The sequence below is a fragment of the Anas platyrhynchos genome, chromosome Z, assembly GCF_047663525.1.
Source record: "Anas platyrhynchos isolate ZD024472 breed Pekin duck chromosome Z, IASCAAS_PekinDuck_T2T, whole genome shotgun sequence".
Lineage (NCBI taxonomy): Eukaryota > Metazoa > Chordata > Aves > Anseriformes > Anatidae > Anas > Anas platyrhynchos.
The window spans coordinates 41,251,706-41,275,846 of NC_092621.1; the positions used below are offsets into that span (position 1 = coordinate 41,251,706).

At 38.7% G+C, this 24,141-nt stretch overlaps 1 protein-coding gene across 1 annotated transcript; it reads left to right on the plus strand.

Moving 5' to 3' along the window:
• Positions 1–4,069: 4,069 nt before the first annotated feature.
• PSAT1 (phosphoserine aminotransferase 1) lies at positions 4,070–20,335 on the plus strand. Its single transcript, XM_027446497.3, has 9 exons — positions 4,070–4,210; positions 6,221–6,281; positions 7,432–7,501; positions 8,619–8,824; positions 10,436–10,608; positions 11,182–11,351; positions 15,142–15,270; positions 17,776–17,913; positions 18,546–20,335. Exons 1-9 carry the CDS (start codon positions 4,151–4,153, stop codon positions 18,649–18,651), a joined length of 1,113 nt encoding a protein of 370 aa, XP_027302298.2. The 5' UTR covers positions 4,070–4,150; the 3' UTR covers positions 18,652–20,335.
• The last annotated feature ends 3,806 nt before the right edge of the window (positions 20,336–24,141 follow it).

The following is a 24,141-nucleotide window of genomic DNA, read 5'->3' on the forward strand; positions in this document are numbered from 1 at the left end:
TGTTTTTAAATTTATTTCCAGCATATTGCATTGGAAGTGGAAAGAGTGTTTTTTTAAGGCAAACATCAGTTGATGCCTGACAGTGTGGGTACAAAAGTAGTTGGAAGCTTCAAGTATGAAAATGAGTACAGAACCATTTCTAAAATAATTGAATACAGATGTTCTTTATTGGTGCGGATTGAAGAATAATACATCTGTGAAGGGACTTTTGGAGGATGTCTACTCCATCTGAATTAGGTTACTCTCATAAATAACTTGCAGAAATGTGAGAACAGAGATGAAAAATTACTGTTTTGAGACTTCTCAGGTCTGCCTCCCCAGCTACTTCTTCCCATCTTTCTGCACAGGCAGCTGCCTTGGCAGCTTCTGAACTATGGCACAGAGTAACGCAGGTCTTGGTTTGCCTAATGCAGTACAGAAGGTGCTGTTTAACACTGGAGAAGGTTCACTTCAGTATGGCCCCGAAAAATAAAAGCAATAGCTTTCTTTGTATGCTTAACTAAGTGCCATGACAAGGCAATAGGTCAAGAGACTTATATAGTAATTATGTTCTATAATTATTAGTTTCCTTCGGTGGTTTTAATAGCACTTTGTATTTTTTTTCTTCATATAGAGAAGTGGAAGTACTATGAAGTCAACTTATTTGAAAAGGTTGCAAAGATGAAGATATTAAATGTTTAAACAAATTATTGGAATGGTTTTTAAGCTCTGGGGCAAGGTAAAGTTTTCATTTGGAAAAATTACCTTTTAGTTTAGGGTTTTGCACCTAGGTCACTTAGTTGAGCAGTAGGAATGATTTTCTCAAATAAACCAGTCAACTTTGCTTTCAATAATTTATTTCTGTGGCATTTTCACATGCATGTCAGTCCTGATTCAAAAGAACTTCTTAAATACTGTAGCTAGCTCTGAGAGATGGGATAGTAGAATCTGATATACAGTGTTTGTCTTTAAGTTTAAAGGTTCAAAACTCATAAGAGTTGGACTAGATGATCTTACAAGTCTTTTCCAACGTAAATGATTCTATGAGTCTATGTTGCCAAGTGTTCCTGAAAAACTTCTATTCTGAAAAGTAGATCAAGTTGTAATACTTTAATTTCATATTTACAGTGGTAGCTGAAATTCTTCAGTGATCATAACCTTTTAACTTATTTTGATTTTTTTTTTTGGCATTATGTATTCCATCTGGAGAATTAAAGGAAGACACAGGAAGATAGAGCAAGGGAAGATTGATTTCACATGTATGAATTAGGCAAGATGGTTTAGGCTGAGCTAGGATGCAGGGGTGGTGGAATTACCATTAACTTTTTTTTTTTTTAACTCTGTCATCAGAAGTAAGAATTCTGTAATACAAGATCTGTAGAAATTGCTGTCTACAGCTGCTTGAAAATTGTGAAAAAACTCATGAATCTGTAAATGGATTTCTGCTGAGCAAGTAGCATGAGATCACCTTGGCTATTGCAATATTGCACAAGTAATTGCACAATGGAAGTACATTATTTATATAGACTTTGTCACTTCAGAATAATAGCAGAGTAACATGTTAATCTATGCATTTTTTAGACATTCTCCCAAACATTTGAGGTCTATACTTCAGTCATGGTTTGTTGCTTATAATTTTGATTTGATTGATTCATTGATTGAAGTTTTCTCAGCAGTGAAATGCTATGCATTCCTTTTTTAAAACAGAAACTGATCTCTGAAATGGTGGATAACCATTAAAATGTCAAGTGTTCAGATGTGTGGGATTGGGAACTGTCTGTTACTTATCTCTTAAAGATTGTCAGGAACTTAAAACAGTTTATGTATTGTATGCCTAAAAACAGGTGGCATAAATTCTGTCTGTTAAATAATTTATTTGCTTTTAAAGTATAAATTATGTCAAAAGTCATCATTTGAAGCAAAATTGACCGAGTAGTTTATATAGCATCATCTTTATTTCTGCAATTGGATTAATACTTAAACATTAATTATTATTTTCAAGCAAATACATGAAGGGTTCTTCATCTTGTCAGAAGAACTGTCATGTGGCTTACTGTGAGAATCTGGAGTGGGTACTTCATACACAATCAAAACACAGGATCTGCAGTCTGTAGAGATAACGGATGTCAGTTGCCTTGAGGGAGAAGCACTATTTTAAGGCTAATACTTCAGAAGTTTCAAGGTGATTTAGTTTTCAAAAAAAAAAAAAAAATTGATATGTAAAAATATATTTAAGTATTTTAATGAAAAGTAATATTCTTAAAATATTTTCATGCATATGCATTTTAAGTGATTATGAAACCATCTTGCAACTGAGTTTGGCTATAGACTGTTTCAACCTCTTGCTATTAGTTAATGTTTTACGTATTTGTCTGTGTTCGTTTGACATAAAAGCCTAGAATCAATAGCCCAGCTATTTGCTAGAGAACACATTGCTGTTTACTTATAAAACTCTAGCATTTTTCTCTCCTTACTTGGGCTTCCCAGGAATGCTTTTTTTTTTTTTTTTTTTTTTTTGCACATTTCATATTTGCAGTATTTGGAGCTAGATCTCTGAAAAACAAAACAACATAACACCTTTCTGAACTACCTGCATCTTTTTAGCCTCATCAAAATTTGCCTTTCTCACTCGTTTGCTGGACCAGACATCCCAGCTGCCTCCTAAAGTAGATGCCAAGTTGCTGTGTAGTCAGCTTATTTGTCTTTCAGTAATGACGTCAGTTTGTCCATCATTGTACCAGACAGAACTTGTGTGTTCTTGGTCTCCTTGAGTGAGCTAATTCTTTTCCAGCAGTACTCAATGAAGGTTTTTCTATCCAGCGTGACACAAAGTGATGATGAACTCAACAGAAGTTCACTGAAAACTTTGGAGCTCCAGTGCTCATTCTCTGACTTGTGTTTTATTTTTTCCAGTTATGCCTTATAGTTAATATAGCACTCAATGGCTTCAGGTTTGTTAATTATACAAATTCAGATCCATCTGGAGGGATCCGTGTCAGGGTCAAGTTCTCTGTCAAATAGTGGAAGCCTAAATTGTTCCTGGAAGCCATGGCTTTGGAAGCTTGTATTTTATATGGGATGGCTATGTAAATTGACATGAGTGTATGAACTTTGAGGTATTAAGTAGTAATCATTGGTAGCAAAATTTTAAATTAGGAGAACTTTCAATGCAACAGAAACCAAACTCTTATGCCACACAGGTAATACTCAGAACTGATCCTGCTTGGACATCAAAGCACTTTGCATAGTAGGGGCCCAGCTTCTCCAGCCACCTGAGCCACCACCCTGCGCTACTTCTGAGTGCTTCTGTCATCCCTTCGTACTGAGGACACCTTTTTCCCCAGTGAGCTCGAGTTCAAAGCCGGCTGCAGGCAGATGCAGGTACTCTGCTCTTAGCCACAGGAACAGCGCATACAAAGCGCACACGTCTCTGCAGCCAGCTTCTGCCAGACTCCAGCAAAAACAATTCCATTATAGCCTCGTGTGCGTTGTTACTGAGCGTTTCCCCGGAGGGGTCTATTTAGGTAGACTAATTTGCATAATTAGGAGTAATTTACTTGTCCTGGGTGTTGTGGCCTAAGCTGTACTTTGGGAGTGCCCTGATGTTTTGCAAAGAATGTGCCAAGTCTTCAACGCCCCTGAGGCGTGGGGCGGTTCTTTAGAACTACGGAGGGCGCTGGTTCCTGAATGTGAATTTCATGTTTTGTTTTGTTTTGTTTTTTCTTAAAATTTGATGTTTTTTCCTTAAGTTAGCTTCACTACAGTAACGGGTGTATCTCTGCTCTAAAGCAGCTGCCTGTCAGCATCTCTTCAGCAACACCAGCTGCGTGTGGTGACAATCCTTCAGCTCGACGACCCGGTCGGTCTGCAATTCGTAAGCCCGCCCCACTCTCCGTGGTCCCAGCTGTGTACACCCCTAAATCCCCCCCAGCTCCCCTCGCCAGGTCGCGCCCCGCCGGGGGCGTGCGCGGGGGCGTGCGCGGGGCCGATCCCGCCGCCGCCACCGCCTCCCTGCGCCGCAGCCAATAGGCGGCCGGGGCGCTGCCGCGAGCGGCCAATCGGCGGCGCGCTGCCGGCGGCAGCCCCGCCCCCGGTGCGTGCGGGCGGGGAGCCGCCCGGCGGGGCGCTTATAGCGGGCGGGCGGGCGGCGGGCGGCGGCGCCATCAGCAGCATGGAGGGAGGGCGGCAGGTGGCCAACTTCGGGGCCGGGCCGGCCAAGCTGCCGCGATCCGTGAGTGGGGACGGCACGGGACGGGACGGGACGGGGCAGCCGCGGTGGCGGGGCAGGTGGCGTTGCCTGCACGCCGCTTTTCACTTTTTTTTTTTTCCCCTTTCTATCTTTTTTTTTTTTTTTTTTTTTTTTTTTACTTTTCCCCCTTTTTCCATCCCCTTCCATTTTTCTCCTTCTTTTCCCTCTCTTTTTCTTCCACTTTTTTTTCCTTTTTCCTCTCAGTCCCATCACGCCACAGCCCTTTATCACAAGCTCTGTCTGTTTTGGGGACGCCAGGCGTGAGGTGCCCGCCGGCTGATAACTCCCGTAGCCGCTCCGTGTCCCGTCTTCGTACGAGAAGGCGATGATACCAGAGCGCAGCGCAGGCTCAACTCCGCGGGGTGTTGCATCAGCACCATGGGCTGTCCGGCTGCATGCGGGGAGGGGGCGGTTTGTGCTGGGTTGTGCGGCTGGCTGTCAGCGTGGGGGCCGTGGCACACTTGCTGCTCCTTTCTTCTTCATTTCTTAGTGATTTCTGTAAAGGGGCTTTTTTTTTTTTTTTTTTGCCCCTGTTTCTCCCTCATAAGCGTCCCTTACAATCATGCTGCGAAGACACTTGTTGCTCTGCCGTGCTGAGCAGAAAGGAGCTCCCCCTCGGTGCTGCTCCATCAGCCTCTTCCAGAGGATCCCGAGAGCTGCTTTTACTGTTGGAGGACTAAAACAGCTGAACTCCGTGTTATTAGTCCCTCTGGCCCTTTTGAAAATGCAGTAGCCTTGAGCCTTGACTGTTTCACTTTGACTCTGAGATGGTGCTGCATATGAGATGCTCAGACGCACCGAAGCAAGAAGGTGGACGGAGCTCTTCATGGATATTACAGGACATAAGTAGATGTTGTAAGGCACGTGCAGGTTGTCAGATGACGTTACTAATAGAATTTGATTTTATCGAGCTGTTAAAAAGACCTCTCTAACAGCCTGCATGTGCCTTTTGACTTTTTCCTCCCTCCTCCCTTTTTTTTTTTTTTTGCCATTAATGTGTTTGCGCATGAAATGCACTTGTTAAAATTTCATGGTCTCAAACATAAAAAAGCAGCACAGCTGTTCATGGTTGAGCTGCTGTGGACCAGCTGTTACAGCTGACAAGCCCCGCACAGACCCTGTCAGCAAGGTAGCTTGCTTGCTCCTACAGCTACGCGAAGCATGTGGTTTCTTGGCAGATCATACGGTGCGTGCGTACAGCCTTTGTTTTGGAGGCTTTTCCACTGGACTCCGTCTTCTACTCCTTTTAGTAGGGGCTAAGAAAGTTTTGTTTCTAATAGAGGCATTCACTGAAATCAAAAGAAGCAAAACTGATGGGTAGAATCTAATTCCGCTTGGTTGATGCGTGAGAGCTGCAGGGGAAGAAAGAAACGTGAAAGGCTGAAGAAACAGATCATCAAGCCAAGGCTCCTAGGCACAACCTGTCTATTTTAGTTAACCCAGAACTATGTTTCATTCTTTTCTTCCAGTAACAGAGAAGACATCTTCAGACAGTGAGGGACTTCATTCTATGAAACCAGGCCTCGTACTATTGCGTCAGCATGAGGCATCCTCATGCTCTCATTAGATGTTTCCCTTAATACCTCACTTTGCCTATTTGTAGCAGTCAAGTGAAATAACATGGGAGAAAAATAAGGTCCTTGAGTAGTAAAAGCACACGTGCAAATATTAAGCCTTCTGTAAGAGATAGGGAGTTCAATCCAACTCTTAAATGTCATTCTGAAGTAATCTGGAAAAGTAGTTATTGAAATAATAACTTGAAATGCAGAGTTTCCACAAAAAGCATGGGTTTAAATTATTATTTATTTTTTTTTAAGACAAGCCTTCAGATGCAATTAAATTATATAATGTCTATTCTGTTAATTTAACTTGAGAAGTGTCAGGTTATTACATTATGGAGCAGTTGGTATGCGTATGATGCATCAAATATTTCAGATAGTGGATAATTCCCTTAATTTATTTGTGGATTTTTTTGTTTATTTGTTTTGTTAGGTACTGCTGGCAGCACAGAAAGAACTGGTGGACTACAAAGGCCTTGGCATTAGTGTTCTTGGTAAGGCTTTAAAAATTCTGTATGTCTTTCAAAGTGTAGATGCTTAACTAAACTTCTCAATAATAGCTTTTGATCTCGATATTTCTGCTGAATACCTCTTTTTATTTTGCAATACCTTATTTCTGGTAACATATATCCAGAGAATATTTCAAACCGCTCTTTTCTTTGCTTACCATTCATCCAGAGTATCATAAAATGATACACAGACAGCTGTTTAGTAATCCAACACAAAGGAATAGAGACAAAAGTAACTAATCATAAGTAAAACATTAGTGCTTTCGGATCTTTAGGGAGTTGCTTGGCTTTTTGTTTACATGAAATAACATAAAATTTGTTTATGTGGGTCTACACATACTACACACTTATATGCATATGTTTATATGTATCTAGGTAGAGTATTTTGCATACTGTGTGGCAACACTTCAGATGTATTTGATGTTAAGCATCCTTCCCATTAGTAAGTCAATGCAGTCCTACCATAATGAGGAGTTGTATTATATGCAATTTACATAACTGACTCATTTTTCATCCCCAGTTGCGGAAAAAAATATGCATGAACATGCCCAGCATTTTACTAGCCCTGTGAAACTGTTTTGTTGCTAAAAGTAGAACATGCAGCAGCCTCTGCAGCATGGGGATTCATGTTTAAATTGTTCACTCTTTCAAAGCGAAGAAAGACTATGGTTTAATAAAAGAAATTAATATTCAGTAGTCTTAACTTCTAATTAGGATTACTGCATAATGAAGCTGTTTTAAAGTAAAAGAACAAAACATGCCCCCTGTGCTGCTGAAGCAAGTACAGAGTAAAGTAATAACAAAGAACATTTTTAGAGTAAGGAAACTTGCACCTTTCTAGGGAATATTTTTCTTCACTTAGATACACCCCTTGTTTGTTCCTGGGGGTAGTAGGGTCATGTGAGTGACAAATGTGAATTGACTGTATTTGCATGGATCTGGACAAGACAGGAGGTGTAAGGCTGGGTATTTAGGAAGGCTCAACAGAACTAGGAGTTGGACCTGGAAATGGGAGCCTTTGGGTATTTGGGGTCTGTGAGTGTAAAATCTTTAAAGCTTAACACAACTTTTAAAATTGCATTCATTTATTAGCATTTTGTTTCATGCTCTTTTTTTTTTTTTTTCCCCACTAAAGAAATGAGCCATCGAACTGCAGATTTCACAAAAATTTTAAATACAGCTGAAAATCTCTTGCGTGAATTGCTGTAAGTGAATTATTTCCTTTTTATTTTTAGTTTGGTTATTATTAGTGCAACTATAACATGTAGAGAACTGTCCTTGAAAGCACTTTTTATGTTTAGATACTACATCTAATATTGGAGAGGACATTGGTCTTCCTTTGTCTGATGCTGATTTATTTGAATGTAGCAAAGGGTTTTTATTAGGTTAAGATCCTTTTCACGTGACTGCTATAAGCTGACTCAGTAACTTAATTTGTTTCATCTTCATGGAATTCATGTAGTGCAGCAACTTTCTTAAGAAGTGGAAATAGCAGAAAACTGTTCTGATTGCATAGAAGTGTTCTACGCACTCATTACTTAACTGATTGTATTAACAGATATATGGATGTGTTTTAGGATGACTGGTATGGGGCCGTTTTCGTATCTGTAATGTGACACATTTAAAAAACTTTAAAATATAGGTATTTATATCATGTATTAAAATTAATGCATCAGAATTAATGTATAGTTCTCATAGTAGTTTAAAATCATGGCTCTTTTATATGAAGGCTTGACTCTTAGTCAAAACTATAATTATTGACAGCAGAGCTTTCATAAGTAATTTGAACAACTAATTTTTGTGATGGTATAAATCGCTCCTCGTGGCACTTGCTCCACATGTACAACTTACTATGCAGTTGCACTTGCAAAATTTTAAGGCTCTCAAAGCTGAATTCTGCTTCAAGAACTTTGGTGTGAAACTAGCTCAGAATTCAGGAAACTCAGAAAGTTAGCAACAGGCAGTATTTCAGCTGAGCTAATTCTGCTGGAATGATGTTCAAGTTTGTGTGTACTATGATAGAAGAGCTACACAACAATTTATTTGTAGCTGTCTGAGACAAAGCTTGCTTGTTTCTAGAAAACTTATCAATTCAATATATAGCACTATTCCTTGAGTTAATACTCAATGTCAGTGCAGAGGGAAGTTAACAGCGTTTAGATTAACCTCTCCAAAAGGTGTCTTCTGAATTCTTCTTCTGTATTGTTGCAGTCAGATGGCAGTATTTTTCCTCTGTATGGTTGCAGTCAGATGTATAATAGCAAGGAGTATGCATCCTTTGTCTTTGGGAAATAAAATAAATGTTATGTTTCTTGCATGCAGAAATATACCAGAAAACTACAAAGTTATTTTCCTCCAAGGAGGTGGATCTGGTCAGTTCAGTGCAGTCCCACTTAACCTTATTGGCTTAAAGGAGGGAAGACATGCGGATTATGTGGTTACTGGAGCTTGGTCAGCAAAAGCAGCTAAAGAAGCAGAGAAGTATGCCAAAGTGAATATTGTTCATCCGAAGCTATCAACCTACACAAGTAAGTTGATGATTACATCCGTCCACATGAATGCTTACCTTTCTGAATTGCTCTAAAAACTGGCCTGTCTCAGCTACGGAGTTATTGAATGTTAACAAGTTAAACAGTTGACTGACCAACACTCAGAAAAAACTGTCTGCCACATGTTCATGACTGGAAGACCTGTTAGATAGCTTAATGGTCTCCAGGAGAGAAGAATTTTGAAGCTAAGTTGAGCAGAACCCAGAACGTGAGTGGTAAGAAGGAAATATGTATTGATAAGGAAATTACACAGGCTTTTTTTAGTTATGTTTTAACTCGGTGTTTAAGCTATTTGCAAACATATTGTTTATGTTGTTCAGTTTCAGATACATTTGATAATGAGATTACTTTGAAATTTAGAAGCATGTCTGGATTCTTTATCTTGTTGGTCCTGGAGATGGGTGATACACATTCAGTTACAGTCTTCCAAGAGTTTGCAAAACTCATCTCCTGATCGTGTGTCATAACAGATGGTTGGCTCTGGAGCAGAAAATGCATATCCAACTCCTTCTCTTGAAACTTGTTACTGGACATGACATAATTTGAAAGACCACTGTTTAGGAGAAAGAGAAAGGTTAACTGCAACTGAGGTGTTGGGGAATTCTTGTGAGAAAACCTGTTTCAAGGACACTTTATATGTATACTCTACGTAGTGACTAGTTATAAATAAATAATTCTTGGAGCAGGGATAGTTGAGTTCTGGTTTCTACTTCTGCTAGTTTGTCCTCATTTTTCTTCCTTATGGTCCAGGTTATAGCATTTGAACCGGGAAGAGTGGCAACTGGAAAGGCAAAGAATATCTTCCAAATGAGTTAGTGCCCAAATTGCAATTTAATGTATTAACCTGGAAGATGAGCTTGTATCGTCGGAGGCACAGGAATTCGTTGCACCTACAGCTTCCCATTACTGGTGGTTATATTGACCATTTGGCAGCTCTAAGTAAGGGGAGAGTAAATAATAGCAGAGGCAATAGCAGCATTTCTCCTAATGTTTTGGAGGTGTGGAGAAGGGAGGAACAACCATTTGTTTTACGCAAAACCTGTGCTGTGCTGTCAGGGCATGCCTGTAAATTGCTTGTTGACAGATTCAAATCTTTGTTTTATAAATCCCTTTCAGGGCTTAAATAGGAGTTAGGTAACCATATGTTCAGCTTGGACCAGACTGAAAATGCTTCTGGGGATGCATAGAAACAGTTTTAGACAGCATTACCAGTGAGAATTTGAATGCTGCAGTTGTTCCAAAGGCAAGTAGAGGACTCTCAGATCCAGAATCTGAGATTCAGTTTTAGACCTCTAGGGCTGTAGTTTCTCATCTGTGATTGCAAACCTGATGAAAATCCCTTGAGGAGAAAGGACTGAAAATCAGATGGGTGCCTGCAAGCCTAATGATGGCTTACTACAAAACTTTGGGAATGTGTGGGTGTATTTACTTTGCAGGTACACTGTATCTTTGTGTTAATAAGATAATTTTTACTTTATGCTGCAAACTCATTCCAGGTCTGCACTGGAAAGTCCAGTGTTAAAGTAAAACAGCGTGCCAGGAAAATTATATGTCTTTAGTGACCTTTGTTTTTCATTTTGTCTCGCTTAGACATTCCAGACCCAAGCACTTGGAATCTCAATCCAGATGCATCTTATGTCTATTACTGTGCTAATGAAACAGTTCATGGTGTGGAGTTTGACTTTGTACCCGATGTCAAAGGTGCAGTTTTGGTTTGTGATATGTCATCAAATTTCCTGTCAAGACCCGTGGATGTTTCCAAGGTACTGTACAGTTTGAGGGGGGATAAAAGGGGGGATAATGGGAGGGGGAGAGTCTTAATAAATTCATCTTGTTTTTCCCTGATCTGCTTCTCTTTGAACAGGTGGGTTATATGATCCCTCTTCTGAAATACCTGATAGGTTGAAAATATTGCTGTCTCTTAACTTCTTTTCAGTAAATTTGCTTGGAGTAGGGTGAAATAGGACAGCTTGCTTTGAGAATTATTCTTGACTAAACATTTGTAACATTTTGTAAACATGAAGTAAACATTTAGCAAATTATTGGAAAGCTTGTTAAATGTGGTCTTTGTCAGTTGAATGAAGATACATGGTTCTGACATATGAGATCACAATTACAGCTGTGAGTGGGTTTTGAAATCAGAACTTCTAGCCTATCTTTGACTCTGACTTGCTCATTTTTGACACGTTCTCCAAACTGTTCCATTGTTAAGTTGTACACTTTTTGTATAAAGTTGTACACTTTTTGTATAAAGATATGTATAAAGTATGTTATTCAGTTATAAGATCACCTAGTGATCTCATTAGTTCAATTCCTTCTTTTCTTCTTTCTGTTAGTTTGGTGTGATTTTTGCTGGTGCTCAGAAGAATGTTGGCTGTGCTGGAGTTACTGTTGTAATAGTACGTGAGGACTTGCTGGGATTTGCACTGAAGGAATGCCCGGTAGTACTGGATTACAAAACACAAGCAGCGAATGGCTCTTTGTATAACACTCCACCATGCTACAGGTAACTTACCCTGCTTTTTAATATCCATTATTCAGAAAGCTACTGCACTGCCATCTGCTGTGCTTGTCAAAAAAAGTTTCAGAAGTGGGTACTGCTTGCCTTCATGCAACTGATACGTTGGAGTGTTTCACATGATTCCTGTGAAAACATCTGAATTAATTGTAGTAGGCTTTGTTGCCCTGTGGAATTGGCCATAAGGAATATAATATTTTTAGAAGTAAGTATTATGTATCGTAATTCCATTGTAGAAGTTTCAGTATCTAGTTCTCAGACTTAAATGAATCCACCTTTAGTCAAGTACAGTGCTGATGATTCTATCATTGCAAATAGATAACTTAGCATTTTAACCTTGTTGCTTGAATGCTCATAACAGATTTAATTTCTTCCTGAGAGACTGCTCTCAGCACTTGAACCTCAGTATCCTTTTCTACTTTCTTTGATAGAAAATAATAAACGACATTATCATTATTAAAGGTTCTAATGTTTTAAAAACACAACCTTGTAATATTTTATATTTTTTGAGTATTTCTTGCTCTAGATACATCACTCACTACTGTGGATTTTGAAATGAAACTAGAGAACATAAGTTTTTTTTTAAAAGGTGTTTTACTCATTGCTTTACCTTGTTGTCTGCTAAAGCTTTCCATATGTCTTCAGATATCACACCAATTCTTGACTTGGCATTCAGAAATAAAATGGGTCAAGCTATATTGACTGCTAGCAATTAAGATCACAAAATTGACATGTACCTGATGATTTCATGTACGCACGAAGCAAAACAGACTGCAGCTTGTTTTTTTAAAAAATTAGGGTAGTCAGATAGTCAATAGCTAGTCAAATGATGTTTCGTTACTGGAATGTTTAGGCATTGAGCCATTGGTTTCTACTGCTTCTTAATAAGGCTGTTCTAAACTATTTAATTTAATGAGTTTTAGAGTATTTTTATACTAATGCAATGCCTGCTAAAACAGTTATTTGAAAAAAAGAATAAAATCTTAAAAAAAAATACCACCTTTTCCCAGATTTATTTATTTTTTTTGCAATATTTCAAAAATAATTGGTTTTACTGTCTAAGATAGAATTTCCTGTTGATTAGAGATAATGTAATTGCATACTGGAGATATTTAAGCTCATCTCTTTGAGCCTTTCTCATACAGGCCAGAATTTGCAAAGGTAAGATGCCTAATGTTGTCCAGCAGATGTCAAATGCACCGTGTCAGCATGAAATGAAATGATACCTGCACATAGGATATACCTTAATAATTCACTTACTTAAATTCAGTAGAATTTTAAGTGGTACTTATTGTATTTCTGAATCTGCTGTTTCGCACTATGGTGTGAATTATTGCAAAGGTATAGACACAGTTATCTTAATTTATAAAAAAAAAAAAAAACAACAACAAAAAAAAACAGCAACAGTAAATTCTGTGCCCATATAGTCATTTCAGACTTTGATGCACAACTGGAGTTCTCCAAAGCAGCATGAACACTATGAAGTATTGCTGTAATGAGGTGCTCTTGCAGCCATTCAGAGACTGCCCTACTGGCTGAATACACCCAATATCATTAAGGCTTATATTTAAGAGAGGAATTAACCTTGGTGTTACCAGATGTTTGTCTTCCTGCATGTAGGTTTGTTACATGGGCAGTGTGCATGCTTTTTTTTTTCTTTTTACAGCGATTGATAAAGCCTCTATTTCATGACTGATTATTTTCCTGACTGCCAAGTCACACACACTGTTTTGGATGCTCTGTACTTGCACATGCCAGGTTTTAAATCCAGCCATTCATGTCTTCCAAGTACAAAGCTATTTTCATTTAAAAAAAAAAACAAAAAAAAAAACACCACAGAGTTCTACTTAATCTCAGCCCTGGAACGCTGATGCTTCTCTGGTTTGAAAAACAAAACAAAAATTAAATTCTGCAGTTTAATTTTATTTTAACCACTGTAAGTAATATCTAAAAAGAAATTGCTGCTTTAGCTGTAACCCAGTATGTTAGGAACTTTAATAGGATAGTGGGAAACCAAGGAAACTGAAAATAAAGGTTGTTCTAACAATTTTCTTTCTAATCACTGCCTTGCCAGATTTCACTCTGTGCTACAGACCCACATTGGAGTGTACTCCAGAATCCAAAATGTAACAGACTGAGTTGTTGGCAGGGTGCACGTCTGTTTGGCTTGGTTCTTAATGCCTGTTCCAGTTTTTGTAAGGAACTGGCAAAGCTTCTTAACTTTTTTCTCTCCTCTTTTCCTTGCACTCTCTAATGGTTTGCTGGCAAACAGGCAGGAAATACTAACAGAATTTGTAAAAGCTACTTCAGCAGGGTGTTAAATTAAATTAAGGTGATGCTAATGGCTTTAACCTCTTGGTGTTAGAGAGCTTGACTTTTTGACCTTAATCTACTTTGCTAAAATTAACAATGAATTTGCTATAAAAATCTAATTTTCAAGCTACAAGGGTTTATTTTGCATTTAAAGTTGCTCCAAGACCATTATTTTTTACTGACATGGGAGACAGATGAAAGGTTTCAGCTGGCTGGATTGCTTTTGTGGATGACTCCAGGGCTGACTTCTTAAAACCTTACTTGTCTAAGAAGTTTCGCTTGAGGAAATGAGAGCAAGAGATGAATGTGGCCTTGTATAGTTGTCAAGGGTGTAGGCTGTACTTCACTTAAATCCTTCGCACTGCAGTTGTTGGCAGTCTGCTGTCATAAATGTGGCAGGATTGTCCTCTCAAATCTGTAAGGTGCTTTCTATCTATAACACACAGTCTGTAACCTCACTTCTGAAGTCTTTCTGAAGTCTTCAAAGATTTGAGACTGACATCCCTGGAGAAATTAAAAAAAAAAAAAAAACCCTCCTGTTAGTTTGGTGTTAAGGGAAACTTGTAGGGTAACACTTTCCGAGTACTCCCTTGGAATCTGTAATGAAGGGATTAATAAAAACAAACCTGTTGGAAATGTGCCTTAAAAACTTGTGAACAGTTCATTATGCAAAGTGTTGTAGTCGTGGGAAATGCCTGAACTTGAGCAGGCTGAGTTTTGTAGCAAAAGCACAAAGGCAAAAGGCCTTGGGGATTTTTTTTATGTTGCAGTGAGTAACTGGCATTGGAATACTTGGTCCCTAGACATGTGATTTCAGTATGCTTCCAGGTCTCTGTTTAAAGTTGAATGGTAATGAATAATTAAATGTAATACATTCATTGTTTGTTTCACCAAACATCACTGTTCATGAGGGAAAAAGATCTTTTCAGACAGAAATGGGATTATAGGTTTTATTCTTAATGTTTGTGAATGTGATTAGATTTCTAGCATTATTAGTGAACATACATTTGAGATTCACCCCCTACATCATTTCTGTAGCAGCTTTGCAGGCTTTATACCACCAACTTTAGTGCTAACTCCAGACTGAGAGGCAGTTGTGGGATAAATATACTGGTGGTTCGTGAAAAATGTCTGGGATATCCTTGGGAGCTCTGCAGGGCTAAGGGAAACCAGCAGGACTTGTACTTCTGTTGTTCGAAGCGTTAGGTTTGGTACAATAGATTTGTGTAGCGTTTGAATTTCAGGATACTTCATCTGGGTCCAAATAAAGCATTTCTGCTTAGAAATGTCATATTTTTGAATGTACTTCAGACTGAGTTGTTAATCATCTTAACAAGCAACTTAAAATCAAACATAACATTATACTGCTGAAACATTTTGTGGACTGTTAAAGAGTACCGTGGGTTTTTTTGGTTGTTGTTTGTTTTGTTTTTAAGTCTGACTAAAACGTTTTCTTTCGTTGCAGTATCTACATCATGGGGCTGGTACTGGAATGGATAAAGAATAATGGTGGAGCTGCAGCCATGGATAAACTTAGTTTAATCAAATCACGAATGATTTATGATATCATAGACAAATCTAATGGATTCTATGTGTAAGTTGCTGTATTTGCTTTCAACATTTGTACAGCCAAACACATTAATAACTTTGAGTCTATATGCAGCATACTTTTAAAAGTATGGAAACTGAAATGTAAATACTTTTTCAATATGAAGAAATTTTGAGGAATCGTGAAATCCTAGAGGGATTATTTGTGCAGAGCATTCACTTGATAACTATCCAAGGATGAGTTTCAGTCTGATAGAACATTATTTCCAGTTATCTGCACAGATGATAAGTTGAGAAACACTTACAAAATGTGAGAGCCTAGGAGAAGCCTGTACTAAAAGCAGGTTGTAACACCTCCTACTTAGTATGCTTACTGAATCTCTTTGAGGAAATATAGGCCAAAAAAAGAGATGTGGCTTGTAAAAAGTTACTCAGAGGAATTCCGCATCATATCCTTTCTTACCATCTCTTCAGTAGTCAAAGCTTTGCTTTTTCTCTGTCGATCAGAGCATCTTTATCAGTTAATTGTGCTAAACTATGAAACAATTCCAGAGATAGCAGGGGGAAGATCAAACCTAGCTGTATTCAAAACATAAACTGTACATAAAGAATGTTTTAGTTTCAGATATTTCTGATGTTTTTTCAAAGCAGGTTTAACCCTCTGATTTTTACATATGGTTGTATGTATTTTGCTTACAGGACCCAAAGTATCTGTAGCTAAAAGCTGATTTTTGTGATAGGGAATAATTAGTTTAATGCGCACCAAGTTTAAAAACTAGTAGATGACTGAGACTACAAAATGTTTTCCTTTCCCTTCAGAATAAAGTCAAAAGATTTGGGATCTGATTAGTTTTAGAGTCAAAGTTAGGATAGGGAAATTAAATTTGGATTTTAAATCTGAATTGGCTGCAACCTTAATCAGCAAGGAGCTAGTTACATTATAATATTCAATGTGTTCTGCTTATCCATTTAGTTAATGAGAACAGCTTTGCCTTTGGCATTGTAATGATCAGGATTGTGATCCTGCTCTATTGAAATCCTGAGGGCTTTTCCATAAACCTCAATGGGCAAATCAAGCCCCGAGAAAACATTTTATGGCAAATAAGAAATCCTTATTTTTGGCAAGTGGTCCTGTAAAGCTGAGTGGGGAAATGCAATGCAAATAGGATGGTAAACAGGCAATTGAGAAAACAAAGCAAACTTCACTAACTGATCTGTATGCATCTTACTAAGCAATGCAGTTTAAGTTGTTTTAGTCATCAATACAATTAAAAAAATCCAGTCTTATCTGAAGCTGCCTTCCCAGCCGTAATGTACCTCCTAATCCGGGGCATGCTTCACTGGGTAATCAGTGTCACAAGCCTTTGGCTGGATGGAGACTTCTTCTGTGAAGCTCTGTGTGCCATAGGCAGTTTGTTGCTTTCTAAAATCTGTGCACTAACAACATGCACTGAGTTATGTTGGATTGCCTAATGCTTCTTTAAGGAGAACCAGTTACTATAGCATAGCTACAGTTCTTCAAATGCGAGAGCACTTACAAGCATAGGCCTTTTCAAAGAGTGTTTTCCTGGTTATGGCTGAAGTAGAAAATTTGCAAATGTAGATATTATGTTCAATTTCTTCTTCATCATGAAAACATCAGTAGAAAGGAACTAGGCGAGAACTCAAAAAACAATTCCTGCCACAAACAAATAAAACCCTCAACCATCCTTTGTCAAATAGAATAATAATAGAGTTCACATGCTGGTTTTTGGGAAAAAAACTAATTCCTAACAAATCCCTGCAAGAATTTACATCACACCCTTGGGGGGAGATATGAAGACTTCATGTTTCCTTTGTAACCAGAAGCACTAAAGAAAAATATTTAAATGCTTCCCTGCCAACCTCCCACCTCAGCCCTATTCTTGCTTTCACAAAGTAATTGAATAGAAATTATGCTTTCAATAGATCTTAAATTTTCTAGTTTGGACTAACAGGAATTTTAAGGAATTAGAGCTGTGATGCTTGTCCTAGATGTTGTGGCCATGCGTGTAATTCAAGATTATTTTTTTTCTAGACATCTCTTTTCTCCCTGAGATATGTTCCTGATTCTTAATAATACTTTAAGACTGATGTAGAGTGGGGACTGAAACCACTAACAAAAGTCCCTAATGTTAATGGAAATTTACTACGTTTTTGTATGTGCTTTACTCTTGTTTAGCTTGGTCTTTAGCTATCCTAGGGAATGCAACTGAGACTGTCCCGAATGAGGTTGCGAGTTTTAGTTTATTTACTTTTCTTAGCTTGTTCAATTCACTGGCCTTCTGCATGTTCATTAGGGGCAATTTTAGGTATGTCAGGGTTAATTAGACTTCCGCTTACTATTACTCTAATTATACTTGATTGAAAAAGGCAGGTTGCTTTCTTTCACAGAAATTAACAGTCACTTTCATTATGGAATGGTGGCTTTGATGCTCAGCAGGTAAAAAATATTTGCTTTCTGAAGTTATGTATAGCTGAAAATGTAAATTTAGCAAAAACCAAAAACTATTACATTTTGCAACTTCTCCAGATGTCCAGTGGAGAAGAAGAACCGAAGCAGAATGAATGTCCCCTTTCGCATTGGCAATATCAAGGGCGATGAAGCCCTGGAAAAGAAGTTCCTTGAGAAAGCTGTGGAACTTAACATGTTATCCCTGAAAGGACATAGGTAAGTACTAGACTGAGACAAATCCCTTTGCTATGCAGAATAAAATCTTATTACAGTGATAAAGCAGGAGGTATTGTGTATTGACTTACCAGCTTTCTGCTTACAAGCTGTACCTCATATTGGTTTGAGAGCACTGGGAATAGCGGTCTGGAGACTGTAATCAGAAACTGCTGGTGATTCAACTATGGCTTAGGTGTGATGGGGCTCACTTAATTCTGTCTTCTTCTCCGGTTTGATTAATATGTCTTGTCTCTGTTCAAGTGCCTAAGAAGGTGACACTTGATCAGATTCTGTCATTGTGTAAAGCCTCCATTACATGGTTAATCCCCTGGGCTGCAAGAGTTCTTTCCTGTGCTACACTGGTGTTTGTGGGATTTAAAAAGTTAGATTTCTTTTTTTTATATATATTGTAAATCTACAGTGTTGGAACTGTAAGTAGCTAATAAATACTGAGTTTCTGTAGGTTGCATGCTTGCCTTGAGTTTAAATGTTGCCTCTTAGTCATGTAAAATGAATACTATCCTGTTGGGGTAGGGATAAATGTAAATATCTGTGAATGCTATTCACATATTTTTTTATTTTTTTTTAGCATATACAAAACCCTTCTATTTTTTCTCTCTTTTTCAATTCAGATCTGTGGGAGGAATCCGTGCCTCTTTATATAATGCAGTGACTGTGGAAGATGTTCAGAAGCTTGCAACATTCATGAGAAGCTTCATGCAGATGCATCAGTCATAAATGCTCATGGGTTAGAGCCATGCTGCACATCTGTGAAATGAAAGTTAAAGGGTTTTAAAATTACTGTGGTTCTGCACAGCTGTAGCGCACAAGTTATATTTTCTTTTAGTTTCAGTAGCTATTTTAGTTAACAATACGGGATTTAGGCCCAATCTTGCAAGGGTTTGGCAGCTTTGGCTTGTCTCCAAAGGTGGGGATCCCAGACCGATCAAGATTGGAACCAAAATTTGCAAAGCAATATTCTTAACATGTAGTTAGCCATGAGTAACGTTGTAAGATGCTATGAATCTCATTCTGACCTTAGATATGCCACTGTACTACTTAGTTGAAATCAGCCACTCTTTGATTATACATATACCTGGAATAGGAATTCACACTACAATTTGAATTGAGGAAGAACTCACCTATTACTTGTTTCTAGTTACAATGACTTCTTCAAAGATACCTTGTTCTGAGTAAACTTCCGAAGGCAAGATGTCTCATAAGCTTTCAGTAGAGCTTTATAAATGATTTTACTATATGACTGCACAGTAAGTGTTGAACTAATGTTAAGTGTTCTCTAAGGATATCTAGTTGGCTTATCAAATATATCTCAATGGTATACCACTAGTAGTTTTTAGGAGTTAATACCTATTTTCCTGACTTAAGGCCATTACCTTCAGACCTTTGCTCCCATGCGATAAGTGCTATTATGATAGTCCTGTGTAATACACACTAGTTAAGTCTGTAGCACTGGGCTTCTTCTGGTATTACCATTTATTGGTTGAAAGCTAAGATGCATGAATCTATAATCAAAACAATTTCTGAGACGTTGCTTATTTCTCTATGCATTTTATAGTTTGAACTTTTTTAGGTTATTAATTTTATATTCTGTGGAGTGTACATATTTGATGCTCCTACCAAAACCCTGATGTTCTAAGGTATTAACCTTGTGCCAAACTGGATTGTTGAATTCCACTCAATGTGGCTTTATCTGCACCAACTTCCTAGTCCAAAATGCACCAAACTTTCTTGTCTGGTGGTGCTTAAATATCTTTCCCCTCTAACTGCTCCAGTGTTTTCTTAGCCTCCTCACCGATCAGTTCTGTCACCTTTTGTATGTTGGGCTCTGCACAAGTACTGTAAGTGAAAGTCTCAACTTCTCTACCTGTTCCTGACACTACATTACACGGTCCAATTTTCTCACTTGGGCCTTGTGGCTTATTCCAGACTTTGATACTCTGGAGTAAGGAAGAAACTGTGGTTATGCAAAGATCTTCAGAAGGTCTTTTATTGTAATACCTTTCATGGGTTACTTTTCCTTCTTCACCTGTGAATTTGTTGCCAATTATTGTATATTGGTACTAGCTTCTTATTATAAATGACATAAAGCTGGTATCACAAGGTTTAGCATTACTGCAACTGGTTTCATACTGCAAACTCTTGATAAAGAATTAAGTCTTTTTTTTTTTTTTAATGTCAGTACAGTGGTAACAATTCAATGGTAATGATGGACTGCTTCTTTCCTTGTGGAACCTTGCGACAAGTTAGTGGAGCTGCACAAGGGGTGAATTACTTTCCTATTTGAAAAGTCATTATTTTATGACTGCTGTTAGGAGATTTTTTTTGTCAATTTAATGTAATTCACAGTAATTAAATGAATTGGGTCAAGACAATAAAACTTGTCACAGCATGCTGTGAAGTACCAATGTGTCTGAAGCTTTTGTTTGTCACACCTTCAGGAAGATGAGAGTTTTATGCACAGTATGTGTTAGAATTCTAGCTTCCAGTATCAACATTTCCCTCAATTATTTGCAATTTTTTTTTCCTGGATTTTTTTTCTTACAACTAGCGTGGGAAAAAGAAGAGTATTACTGTGAGATAAAGCTTTGAGAATGCTTTTTTTTTTTTTTCCTTGCCATTCACGAAGATTTAATTCAAGATCTATATTAGAGCTATTTAATTCTTTAATTGAAATTATGCTTCCTCACAAATTTTGTATACTTGTTTTCAACAGTAACTGTGGCTCATGCCTCCTTCCAAAAGTTAGTAAATGCCTCAATACTACAAAAGCCTCCCATTCTTCTTAGCAGGCACACTTTCCCTTATGGTAACAAAGAAGCTTGAACTGCTGTATGCAGCTGGTTCATGGACCCAACAGGGAACCTCTTTGCTTCTTCTGAATTGTGCCTAACATGTTGTCAATAAAGAATTCTACTTTTACCAAGAAGGGCAAAAAAAATGTGTAAAAGCAAAATCCAAATTGAAGCTTAGAATTGGACATTAGCAGAGTGATGACTGAGTGAATGTCATGTGAGAGGGATGCGTGAATGTTAGGAACACTGGAACATACTGAATTGATTAGTTGCTTGAGATTTGTTCTAATCTCATTGATGCAAGTTTTACCTTTTAGAGATTGTTGTCAAGCTGTGTCCCTGAAAGAGCTAATCTCTGGGAATAATCAGGATATTGAGCCATGCTGGATGGAGATGGAGAAATCCTAGTTCTCCTCATCAGATTACCAAGAGGAGTTCAGCAAAGGGCTGCTGAGAGCCCTGGTCTGTTTCTGTTATGTCAACACTTCCAATGCTTATGTCAAGTCAATATTTGCACTGTTTGGAAGTGGGGCTCTTTCTGATGTGATAAATATTCCCAAGGCTTTCAAAGGTGTTGACAAAGTAAAATACTGGTCTCATCTGAGTTTGCGCACGTGGAGAAGCTGTTGTAAGACGAATTATGTTCCATGAACAGTCCTTTCAATTCCTCCACTAGTGAGCAGTCTATCACAGAATCAAGTCACATCTCCTAGCTTCTGTTTGTGCTTTCACAAAAGGAATTGCTAGCCTTCTCTTAAGTTTGTAATACAAAAGTCTGGGCCTAGTGAGCGGTGAAAGCTCCTAAGGTTGTACTCTCCCTGTTTCTGCCCTGCATAATGAGGAGTGTTTGAGCCCAGGTGAGAAAAACTGTGTATTGGGAAGGTGTCCTGTTTCAGGGGACTCCTGTCACTTGTGTTTGTGTCTTTCTTCAGAGGAAGAGGATCAAATCAGGGAATACTTAAGCAAACAACATTTGCAAGTCTGTGGGCTCTGATGGGGTGCACCTATGAGTACTGAGGGACCAGGCAAATGTGATTGTGAGGCCACTCTCAATCTTTGCTCAGTCATGACAGCTGGGAGTAGTGCCCAAAGACTGGAGGAAAGTGATAGGATGTCACCCCTATCTTCAAAAAGGGCAAGGAGGACCCAGGGAACTACAGCAGTCCGTCTCACCTCAGTCCCTAGGAAGACGGTGGAACAGCTAATCTTGGAAACCACTTCCAGGCCCATGAAGGAGAAGAAAATCATGAGTAGTCAGCATGGTTTCACTAAGGAGAAGTCATGTTTGAACAACCTGATAGCCCTCTGTAATGAAATCACCATCCTGATGGATGAGGGGAACAGTGGGTGTTGTTTTCTTGGACTTCAGTAAGGCCATTGACACTGTCCCCTATAAGATCTCTGAGAGAAGCTGTTGAAATATGGGTTGGATGAGCAGACTGCGAGATGGGTCAAAACTGGCTGAATGGGTAGACCTACAGGGTAGACCTACAGGGCAGTGGGCAGTGGTGTATGGTGTAGCTGGAGGTTAGTAATGAGCAGAGTATCCCAGGGGACGATACTGGGTCCAGTCCTATTTAACTCCTTCATTAACTCTCTTGATGATGGGGCAGAATGCACAATACATAAATTTGCAGGTGATGTGAAATTGGGAGGACTGCCAAACCCAACAGAGGGTTGTGCTGCCATCTGGAGGAACCTTCACAGGCTGGAGAGAGAGACTGACGAATCTTAAAAAGTTCAACAAGGAGAAATCCTATGTCCTGCACATGCGGAGGAGCAACTCTGGGGACCAGTACGTGCTGGATTACACCCAGCTGGAAAGCAGCTCTGCAGAAAAGAAGCTAAGAGCCCTGGTGGACACCGAGTTAAACATGAGTCAGTGATGTGCCCTCGCTGCTAAGGCTAGTGGTGTATTCTTGGTTGTGTTGGGCAAAGTATCACCAGTAGGTCAAGAGAGGTAATCCTTGCCCTCAGCACTGATGAGGCCACACCTAGAGTACTGTGTCCATTTCTGGGTCCTCCAGTACCAGTGAGACATGGACAAACTGGAAAAAGTCAAACAGAGGGCCACCAAGATGATCAGGGGACAGGAGCACCTCCCCTTGTGAGGATAGGCTGAGAGAACTCGGACTGTTCAGCCTGAAGAAGAGGAGGCTCAGGGTGGGGTGGACCTTATCAATGTCTGTAAATAACTTAAGGGAGAGTACAAAGATGATGGAGCCAGGCTTCAGTTGTGCCCAATGCCAGGACAAGAGTCAATGGGCATGTAGTGGAACACAGGAGGTTATGTCTTAGGATCAGGAAGCACTTCCTTATTGTGTGGGTGGTGGAGCGTTGGAACAGGTTGCCCAGAGAGGTTGCGGAGTTTCCATCCTTGGAGATCTTCAAAAGCTGTCCTGGACCAACCTGCTTTAGGTGTCTCTGCTTGAGCAGGGGGGTTGGACCTGTTGACCTCCAGAGGTCCCTTCCAACCTCTACCATTCTTTAATTCTGTGATTTCAGTGATGCAGTTATGGTACTATCTCCAAACCCAGCACAAGACAATGAAATAAGAATCAGAACTCTGGTTTGGCACATCCTTATTTAGGTAATCCTGGTGGAAGAAAATTATTTGTACAAACAGAAATGTGAAGAGTCCTGCCTGTCTGTCAGCTGATAGTCTGCACTTTCATATTTTTTCTGTTTCTGTTTAATCCTGTTTTTTCTTTTCAACTCTGTAAGTGGTTTAACGTTTTAAGATGTACCAGATTGTGTTTGGCTGGCAAAAGTTTAAGCCTCATCCTGATTTTCGAGTAAATGTCTGGAGTGAAACAGGAATAAAAAGTAAAATAGTATCATAATCTGATAGACTGGAAATTGTTGAAGTATGCTGAAAGCATCATTAGACCTGGCACTGTATCAGTATATGATTAATGTTTGCTGTATTTCATTCTCTGGATAGGAAATAAAATGAGGGTGAACCTCTTCATATTTGATAAGAATGTACATAATTAGAAAGTGAAATGTTACAAGGTTTTACATGAAATCAATCACTTTAATTGGAAAGAGGTATCCCCATTTCTGTCGTTAATTGGACTCTTGATAATTTAAAACCAGGATTCATGACACTCTTTGATAAATTGTCCCTTTTTGGCTAAAGAAGCTAAGAAGTTATAATTACCCGTGGATTACTGAATGGTTGGAGGAGCTTGATCAAAGAGATGCAAGGAGATACAGGGAAGATCTGGTAGCTTCTGAAGATATATTTATTCTTAAGTAGCTAAGGAATAAATGTGTATTTGATGTGACAAAAACAAAAGCTCTACAGCTTCTGTAATCCCCAAAAATTCAAGTTCAATCTCCTACTTTTGCACTCTGCATGAAAAGCAAAAAATGATTATTCTATAATTGGTTTAATTACAGAAAGATCTGA

What these genes read in the sequence shown, in the direction of transcription:
- PSAT1 (XM_027446497.3), top strand. Translation starts at nt 4,151, where the DNA reads ATGGAGGGAGGGCGGCAGGTGGCCAACTTCGGGGCCGGGCCGGCCAAG. An exon ending in GACCCGTGGATGTTTCCAAG is followed by an intron (nt 10,609 to 11,181) that starts GTACTGTACAGT and finishes TCTTTCTGTTAG; the next exon opens with TTTGGTGTGATTTTTGCTGG. An exon ending in AAATCTAATGGATTCTATGT is followed by an intron (nt 15,271 to 17,775) that starts GTAAGTTGCTGT and finishes CAACTTCTCCAG; the next exon opens with ATGTCCAGTGGAGAAGAAGA.